Below are 10141 nucleotides of genomic sequence, written 5' to 3'. Positions count from 1 at the left end.
CATAGTGATATTGGTCTGTAGTTATTGACAAGAGAGGGGTCTCATTTTTTGAACATGGGGATGACCATAGCTTTTGACCATAGTTTGGGAAGTGTGCTGGTTCTGAAGAATTTTTTGAAGACTATTAGTGCTTAGTGGTTCAGCTATAGCAGAAGAGAGCTTTTTTAGGAAGTATGCACATAGGCCATCTGGTCCGGCTGATAGAGAGGGTTTAAGGTCACATAATGCTTTTTCAAGAGTTTGAGGTGCGAGAGGTGAATTTGGGGGATGAGCCATTGCTGTTGACAAAGACAGAGCCAAAGAATGAGTTCAGGAGGTTATCTTTGGATGAATCGTCTTGGCATTCTTTGTTGTTGGGTCCTTTGAGAGGTGGGATAGGTCTACAGTCCTTGAGTTTGTTGTAGATATCTTTGTAGATAAAACCATTATTTAAACTGCAAACCTTTGTGTATTCAATTTGCTCCTGGGTTGTCCCACATAGTCAAATTTGCATCAGGATACTTCATAACTAGACTACCATTTCCAAAACTGTTTTATGAACCTACAAGCAACCACTGGTTTTCCAAAAGTGGCAAATTTCAGACTTCACAATAAATCTAGTCATGGTTCCTCAGTTGGGGTCTCAAGTATTGTGGGATTCTAGTGATGGGATTTTACAAATCAACCAATAGAATAGCCTGCCAGCAGAGGTTGTGAACACCACAAATCTCTACATATTCAAGAAGAGATTGGACTGCCAACTGGCTGGGGAGGTGTAGGATTTCCTGCTTGACCAGGGGGTTGCATATGATGACCCACATGGTCCTTTTCAACTCTAATAAAGAAAGAAAGAAATCATGGCTGGTTTTGAAATGTTGATTTTAAAAAGCGTCATTGAATTAGCATAGTTAAATAAGACGTTTACCATAAACGACTTTAATTAGCGTGACGTGGAAATCCAGTCTCATGTTCCCTGTGCTGCATTCACAGTTGTAGTGTATAAAAATAATAATCTTAGGAAGTGAGTATGCATTTTGATACAACAGCAAAGACATAAATATTGGTTCAAGAAAGTTTATCAATTTTTCTCTGTACAAGAGCAACCAAATTTATTCTTGTTGGTTTGCCCAGTGTTTGGGGAATGGAAAATATGATATTTGCTTGTGTCTTTCTGCTCTACCTCCTGTGTTTGATGGGCAACGGCCTCATCATTGTGATGGTAATTTTGGACCACCATCTCCAGAAACCTATGTATTTCTTCCTTAGCAACCTTTCTTGCATTGACATTGGACACACCACATCCTTTATCCCTAAACTGCTGGTCAACTATCTCTCTGCAAACAATTCCATCTGTTTCTCCTGCTGTATAACGCAGCTGTTCTTTTACTTTTTCTTTGGTGTCACAGAGTTTTTCATCATTACGTTGATATCGCTGGACAGATACGTAGCCATCTGCCATCCTTTGAGATACTCCACAATCATGACTTCTGGAGTTTGCTTTAAACTTGCCATGGCCGCCTGGTTGGGAGGCTTTTTCTCCATTGTTTATCAGGGGCTGTTGACAGCAAACCTACCCTACTGCAATTCCAACATTATCGACCATTTCTATTGTGACGAGGGACCTTTATTGAAGATTTCTGGAGCAGACACACATGTGATCGAAGCTCTGGGTTTCCTAATTACAGTGCTTGTGATTATGTCCTCCCTGCTTTTCACCCTCTTTTCTTACCTCTTCATTATTTGCACCATCCTCCGTATGCCTTCAACCACCAGGCAACAGAGGGCTTTCTCTACCTGTGCTTCCCATCTGGTTGTCGTCTGCATTTTGTACGGGTCAGTCTTTTTTGTCTACTTAAGACCTACGGTCAAGCAGTCTTCTTTTAGTATGACGAAGTCTGTCTCCATACTGTATACTATGGTTGCCCCAGCACTAAATCCTTTCATTTACACCATTAGGAACAATGAAGTCAAGGATGCGGTAAGGAAATGTTTGGAAAGAAAGACTCCAGGCGCCCCACATCTCATGACTTAAGGTTTTTTTGAGAAGTGATGCCAAACGTCTTTTGTTGTCCTATGGAAAATAACAAAGGTTTGGGACCCTAGAATCATCTTCAAAGCTATTATGCAGATATTCTGTAACAACCCTACCTTAATAAAGATGGAAAAAGCAGTGTGTAACCTGGCAGATTTGCCAATGGACTTTTTTGCAGGAGACGCGGAGTAACGACACGGACACAAGAGCTGGATTTAAAACTGGGTCATTTTATTTAACATAAATTAGCATAACTAGCATAATTAACTATGACCCTAACAAGGACCCGCAGGGTCAAACAATTGCTTCCGGGGCGGAAAATGACGTAGAATAAACTTCCTGGGCAACTTCTGGGAGTAGCTCCATGCTAATCCAGGTGAGGGACCACTCCCTCACCTGAGACTTTGCCATGCACTTGCATGTGGGAGGTCCTGCCGGCTAACCCCTAGAAGGGGACTTAAATGGGCGGGACCCAAAGATAGGTTCCCCCCAACTGCTCAGGTCGCCAATACCACAAGCTTGGAGAGAACCTGTCAATCATCCCCAAAGATGCCCAACGGAGAACACGCAGTTGCTAGAACCACCACCCAGTTTTCTGCCCCTAACCTGCCTACCCAAATGACCAAAGGTAAGCCAATTAACCTAATAGGTGCAAGCACCCCCTAACCGCTTATCCTTCTCTACAGTGTGGAATAGGCGAAAAAACGGCCATAGCTAAGAGGCCAGACCGCCAAAAATTCCTAGCACACTGCAAAATAGGGAGGGCGGGCGGGTGTCTGCTCGCAATGACGGTCCGGGCGAAAAGGCTGAGCCCGGGCCTGCCCGCCCTTTTATAGGGCTGGCAGGCCCCGCCCGGACACATCATTGATCAGGCCACCCTGGCCTGATCATCGGCCGAAATCTCACGATCTCGTGAGATTTCGGCCGAAAAAACATGGCGCCCACGCCATGTGTCCTGGTGTCTGCCCGAGCCCTCCAGCAAAAGGCGCCGGTGAGTGAGGTCCACCGGCGCTATTATCTTAATGTGTAATTTTATGATGATCCCATGGCAAAAGGGTTGTTGGGAATCTTCTGTGGTCTAGTACTGCCTTGGCAACTTTAAGATTTGTGGAGCTTAATTTTCATCATTTCTCAGTCAGCATGAAATTGATGAGAGTTGAAGTCCACCATTCTTAAAGTTGCTAAGGTTGGAGCGCCCTTGATGTAAGCACAATGCTTGTAAATTATTGCATAGTCATTAATCACCAACCTGGAATCATAGCTTTTAAATATAGTTTGTTCTTGATGACAGGAACACCTTCTTCTGATTCCACTTCATGGATTATAATATTCATTGAGCATCTATATTATTTTGGGGAAGAGTGGCACCATGATTGATTTGAAGAATAAAAGATAGCCTATTCATATACTTATGTTAAAGTTTAAAGCTACTGCCTTACAGGCTGATTCCCCATGTTCAAATCCAGGTAAGGGTATGGCTAGCTGTTGAGAACAAAATAGCTTGAAATAGATCTATTGTATTTTCCCTTCCTTTTCATTAACAGCAAAAATATGTTACACACATATATAAATAATGTATACATTTTTCTTTAATATAAACGAGTGCTTTACAAGCAGTGTATTGTCTGAGTCAATTTACAAATATGTAGTAATAACAGATTCCACATTTTTAGACTTCTACTCTTAAGCAACATTCTACTCCAGCAAAGGATTATATCTTCATAAAGCACCAAAGTTGAAAGGGGACATTTAAAAAGTCACTACATTCTATCTCCTGTGCTCATTTTGGTGCAAGAATGCAAAATTGAGTATCCTGAAGAGATATTTAAAGTCTCTAGTTTCCACAATGTATTGTCTGAGTCAATTTACAAATATATAGTAATAACACTAATAATAATAAATAATCATAATAATAATTTATTAGATTTGTATGCCGCCCCTCTCCAAGGACTCGGAGCAGCTTACAACAGGACCTCTTAGAAATGGGGAGAGGTCAATTGTAGATAGTCTAAGGTTAAAGGTTTTGGGGTTAGGAGTAGAAACCACAGAGTCAGGTAGTGCATTCCAGGTGTTGATTACTCTATTGCTGAAGTCGTATTTTTTGCAGTCTAGTTTAGAGTGATTGACATTTAATTTAAATCTGTTACGTGCTTGTGTGTTGTTGCGGTTGAGGGTGAAGTAGTCGCTAACAGGAAGGACATTTTGGTATATGATTTTAAGAACTGTAATTAAGTCAGAACAGAGATGACGGAGTTGTAAGTTGTCTAACCGAAGAATTTCAAGTTTGGTGGAGTAACGTATTTTGTTGCAGGAAGAGGAGTGAAGGACTCTCCTTGTGAAATATTTCAATTCCAATTCCTTCCTTCCTTCCTTCCTCTTTCTTTCTTTCTTTCTTTTATAGTAATAGCATTTAGACTTATATGCCACTTCATAGAAAAAAGAGAGAGGAAAGAAAAAAGAGAAAGGGGGACGGAGAAAGAGAGAAAGAAAGAGAGGAAGGAAGAGAGAGAAAGAAAGAGGGAGGGAGGGAGAGAATGATGGAGAAATAGAGAGAAATGGAAGGTGGAAGAGAAAGAGAGAGAAAAAGAGAAATTTTTTTGCTCCACATAAACCAAATTTTTAATCAAGACACCCCACCACCACCACCCTCACCCCGTCAATGGTGTCCCTCTTTAACAATGTGAAAATCTGGTCACTTTAGTCTTACATGCATGTGCAGGGTGGCACGTTGCATTATGAGTGCCACTACACATGTGCACTTTCTGAACACAATGAGAAAAAGGTTAGCCCTCCCTGGCTTAGTATCTTCTGATTTTATCCCCCACTTGGTCTTCTCGGTCTCACGTTGCAACAGCTCCTCCTCTGTTTAGTCTTTGAAGGAAGTTCATGAAGGCAAGAGATCTCTCTTTGTGACACTGTGTTACTCAGTGCACAGAAGTAAACAGCAGCATCTGCTAGAGTGACTTCATCGATCACAAGTGTGCTGGATGTCTTGTCTGGAGAAAAATTCAACTTTCCCTTTGGATTTTCAACATCATCTTCATTGCTTGGATAGGCCCCACCAAGGTACTGTGGCTTCTGCCCAGAAAACTGCTGATACCATTGGATCATTTCTGTTGTAACAGAAGAGAGGTTGCAGTGAAGCTGGCATGGCTTTCCCTCCGTGGTTGTTGCTGACATAGGTTGCTCAATCATTTCTGCTCTTCCAAGAGAACCTACAACAAGGATGAAAATGGATATCTATCAACATCTGACAAACTCTGTGTGTCTGTATATACCATATATGAGGATGACTTGACCAAAAAAAAATTGCATATAATCCTTCCCTGGTACAAGCTGATAAGGAGGCAAGCTTGTAGTCCAGAGGTTAAGGCTACCGCCTTATATGGCAGAGGCCCAGGTTCAAATCCCAGTAAGGGTATGGCTGCCTGACAAGAGCAAATAAGCTCAAAATAGATCTATAGTAGTCTCCCTTACTTTTCTTTATCAGCAAAAATATGATACACACACACACATATATACCTACAGAGATATATATATATATATATATATATATATATATATATATATATATATATATACCTACATATATATATATATATATATATATATATATATATATATATATATACCTACATATATATATATATATATACCTACATATATATATATATATATATGTTTTTTCTTATGTCGGATGACCCTGGTATATTTCCAAGGAACGTCACAGCTCCTCTTTTTTTGCCTATAGGCCCAGCCCAGGGCCACTGCAAGGCAGTAATATATCTATAGCCGACAAACTATATTTTGTATGTGTTAAATGTTTATAGCTGGAATTTAAAATTAAGGGAGACCAGGATAGATCTATTTCGGCCTTATTAGGCCTCATCAGCTGGCCACACCCATTCTTTTACTGGGATTCGATCTGGGAAGCTTCTGCATTGTAAAGCAGAGAGCTAGCAATTAGACCCATCCGATCTGAATCCATCCAGCTTTGTACCAGGGAGGGGTATATGTTTTTTCTTATGTCGGATGACCCTGGTATATTTCCAAGGAACGTCACAGCTCCTCTTTTTTTGCCTATAGGCCCAGCCCAGGGCCACTGCAAGGCAGTAATATATCTATAGCCGACAAACTATATTTTGTATGTGTTAAATGTTTATAGCTGGAATTTAAAATTAAGGGAGACCAGGATAGATCTATTTCGGCCTTATTAGGCCTCATCAGCTGGCCACACCCATTCTTTTACTGGGATTCGATCTGGGAAGCTTCTGCATTGTAAAGCAGAGAGCTAGCAATTAGACCCATCCGATCTGAATCCATCCAGCTTTGTACCAGGGAGGGGTATATGTTTTTTCTTATGTCGGATGACCCTGGTATATTTCCAAGGAACGTCACAGCTCCTCTTTTTTTGCCTATAGGCCCAGCCCAGGGCCACTGCAAGGCAGTAATATATCTATAGCCGACAAACTATATTTTGTATGTGTTAAATGTTTATAGCTGGAATTTAAAATTAAGGGAGACCAGGATAGATCTATTTCGGCCTTATTAGGCCTCATCAGCTGGCCACACCCATTCTTTTACTGGGATTCGATCTGGGAAGCTTCTGCATTGTAAAGCAGAGAGCTAGCAATTAGACCCATCCGATCTGAATCCATCCAGCTTTGTACCAGGGAGGGGTATATGTTTTTTCTTATGTCGGATGACCCTGGTATATTTCCAAGGAACGTCACAGCTCCTCTTTTTTTGCCTATAGGCCCAGCCCAGGGCCACTGCAAGGCAGTAATATATCTATAGCCGACAAACTATATTTTGTATGTGTTAAATGTTTATAGCTGGAATTTAAAATTAAGGGAGACCAGGATAGATCTATTTCGGCCTTATTAGGCCTCATCAGCTGGCCACACCCATTCTTTTACTGGGATTCGATCTGGGAAGCTTCTGCATTGTAAAGCAGAGAGCTAATTGCTAGCTCTCTGCTTTACAATGCAGAAGCTTCCCAGATCGAATCCCAGTAAAAGAATGGGTGTGGCCAGCTGATGAGGCCTAATAAGGCCGAAATAGATCTATCCTGGTCTCCCTTAATTTTAAATTCCAGCTATAAACATTTAACACATACAAAATATAGTTTGTCGGCTATAGATATATTACTGCCTTGCAGTGGCCCTGGGCTGGGCCTATAGGCAAAAAAAGAGGAGCTGTGACGTTCCTTGGAAATATACCAGGGTCATCCGACATAAGAAAAAACATATACCCCTCCCTGGTACAAAGCTGGATGGATTCAGATCGGATGGGTCTAATTGCTAGCTCTCTGCTTTACAATGCAGAAGCTTCCCAGATCGAATCCCAGTAAAAGAATGGGTGTGGCCAGCTGATGAGGCCTAATAAGGCCGAAATAGATCTATCCTGGTCTCCCTTAATTTTAAATTCCAGCTATAAACATTTAACACATACAAAATATAGTTTGTCGGCTATAGATATATTACTGCCTTGCAGTGGCCCTGGGCTGGGCCTATAGGCAAAAAAAGAGGAGCTGTGACGTTCCTTGGAAATATACCAGGGTCATCCGACATAAGAAAAAACATATACCCCTCCCTGGTACAAAGCTGGATGGATTCAGATCGGATGGGTCTAATTGCTAGCTCTCTGCTTTACAATGCAGAAGCTTCCCAGATCGAATCCCAGTAAAAGAATGGGTGTGGCCAGCTGATGAGGCCTAATAAGGCCGAAATAGATCTATCCTGGTCTCCCTTAATTTTAAATTCCAGCTATAAACATTTAACACATACAAAATATAGTTTGTCGGCTATAGATATATTACTGCCTTGCAGTGGCCCTGGGCTGGGCCTATAGGCAAAAAAAGAGGAGCTGTGACGTTCCTTGGAAATATACCAGGGTCATCCGACATAAGAAAAAACATATACCCCTCCCTGGTACAAAGCTGGATGGATTCAGATCGGATGGGTCTAATTGCTAGCTCTCTGCTTTACAATGCAGAAGCTTCCCAGATCGAATCCCAGTAAAAGAATGGGTGTGGCCAGCTGATGAGGCCTAATAAGGCCGAAATAGATCTATCCTGGTCTCCCTTAATTTTAAATTCCAGCTATAAACATTTAACATATATATATATATATATATATATATATATATATATATATATATATATATGCATTTCTTTGATCAATCAATCAGATTAAGCTGGAGGGACCTTCTAAGTCATCTAGTCCAAACCTCTCCCATCACCATGCAAGCAGGAGACCCTACACCAATAATACCGACCCTATGGCACACATGCCACAGGTGGTACACAGAGCCAAATCAGAGGGCACGCAGGGCATCATCCTAAGTCAGGCCCAGAGTGCATGCACACCTCGGCCAACTGAGTTTTGGCCCTGGGGAAGGTAGCTTTGCCCTCTGGAGGCTTACAGACCTCTTAGAAATGAGGAGAGGTCAATTGTTGATTGATGCTATGCTTATTGATGCTATGATATTGTTAGACATTCTCCCAGAAAGAAAATAAGTTAGAAAATGTTACCATGATGGCTAAATACAATATGTATTTCCTCTTTTTTATATAATTTAATTCTTAATTTTAATGAGATCAATTACATAAGAAAAGAATCGGGATGAGAGGGTTATAATAAGCTAGCCAAAATCGTGAGGCCATCCTCAAGGAGAAAGTTAACTCAAATGTGACTCCTGAGGAGACGCAGAAGAAACTTATGAAATTTAGTTGCTTCCACCCCTTATATCTACAAAAGAAGAAAAAGACAAAAAAAGTTTCTTGAGGTTGATTAAACACTATTCTGCAAAAGAAAGAGATGACTTTTGTTGCCATCTGGTGGAAGAAAAAGGAACAATGAGTTTAGCAGTTTCACTTGAGAACTTAACAAAATATTCAATTCAATTTCAATTTATTAGATTTGTATGCCGCCCCCTCTCTGAAGACATAACATAATAACAGAAATGGAAGGGACCTTAGAGATCTTCTAGTCCAACCCCATGCTAAAGCAGGAGACTCTATTTCAAACGAATGATTGTCCAACCTTAGGTTAGGACCCACAAAGTTGGCCTTCTCGGGGTCCCGTCGATGAAACAATGTCGCCTGGCGGGACCCAGGGGAAGAGCCTTCTCTGTGGCGATCCCCAACCCTCTGGAATCAATTCCCCCCAGAGATTAGGATCCTCCTTGCATTTCGCAAACTCCTCAAAACACACCTCCGCCATCAGGCATGGGGAAATTGATTCCCCTGGGCCGTTTCCACTTTATGTATGGTCTGTATGAGATATATGATTGTTTTTATGTTAAGGGTTTTAAACTGTTTTAAATATTGGATTTGTACTGTTTTCTTGTTCTGAGCCACTCCGAATCCTCGGAGAGGGGCAGCATATAAATCTAATAAATAATAATAATAATAATAATAATAATAATAATAATAATAATAATAATAATCTGTTCTTAAAAATCTCAAGCAAGCCATTCCACTGATCGTTTAATGAAGATTAATTAATTAAGCTAATGAGAGACTTTTGAAAGCTTTGGAATAGTTCTAAAATGTGACCAAGGCTTCCTTGATAGTGAAATTTGACATTATTTCAATACTAGTGAAGTTACCAATCACATATCCCATCTATCCATTTGTCCAAAATTGGGAAACCCATTTTCTACTGAAAGGGTTTTTTAAAAAAAGTTTCACATTTTATTTACATTGACAAGACAGGCTGTGGGTTTTGCCTCCCAGGGACAATTCCATCTGTCCGTCCATTACCCTGGGGGGGATCACTAACCCTCTCGGAGAGGGTCCGCAACTTAGGCATCCTCCTCGATCCACAGCTAACATTAGAGAATCATCTTTCGGCTGTGGTGAGGGAGGCGTTTGCCTAGGTTCGCCTGGTGCACCAGTTGCGGCCCTACCTGGACCGGGAGTCAGTGCTCACAGTCTCTCATGCCCTCATCCCCTCGAGGTTCAACTACTGTAACGCTCTCTACATGGAGCTACCTTTGAAGAGTGTTTGGAAACTTCAGATCCTGCAGAATGCAGCTGTGAGAGCAATCATGGACTTCCCTAAATATGCCCATGTCACATCAACACTCTGCAGTCTGCATTGGTTGCCAATCAGTTTCCAGTCA

The 10141-nt window shown here is 41.2% G+C and overlaps 1 protein-coding gene across 1 annotated transcript; it reads left to right on the top strand.

The window, feature by feature from the left end:
• Positions 1 to 1045: 1045 nt before the first annotated feature.
• On the top strand, positions 1046 to 2011 carry LOC139154270 (olfactory receptor 6X1-like). Its single transcript, XM_070728697.1, has one exon. It carries the CDS (start codon positions 1121 to 1123, stop codon positions 2009 to 2011), a length of 891 nt encoding a protein of 296 aa, XP_070584798.1. The 5' UTR covers positions 1046 to 1120.
• Positions 2012 to 10141: the final 8130 nt, after the last annotated feature.

The sequence above is a fragment of the Erythrolamprus reginae genome, chromosome Z (assembly GCF_031021105.1).
Source record: "Erythrolamprus reginae isolate rEryReg1 chromosome Z, rEryReg1.hap1, whole genome shotgun sequence".
Taxonomy (NCBI): domain Eukaryota; kingdom Metazoa; phylum Chordata; class Lepidosauria; order Squamata; family Dipsadidae; genus Erythrolamprus; species Erythrolamprus reginae.
Note: the sequence above shows the minus strand (reverse complement) of the source record. Positions and strands in the feature narration are given on the sequence as shown.

Bases quoted from the DNA above. Each gene is read 5' to 3' on its own strand.
- LOC139154270 (XM_070728697.1), top strand. From the start codon at position 1,121: ATGGAAAATATGATATTTGCTTGTGTCTTTCTGCTCTACCTCCTGTGT.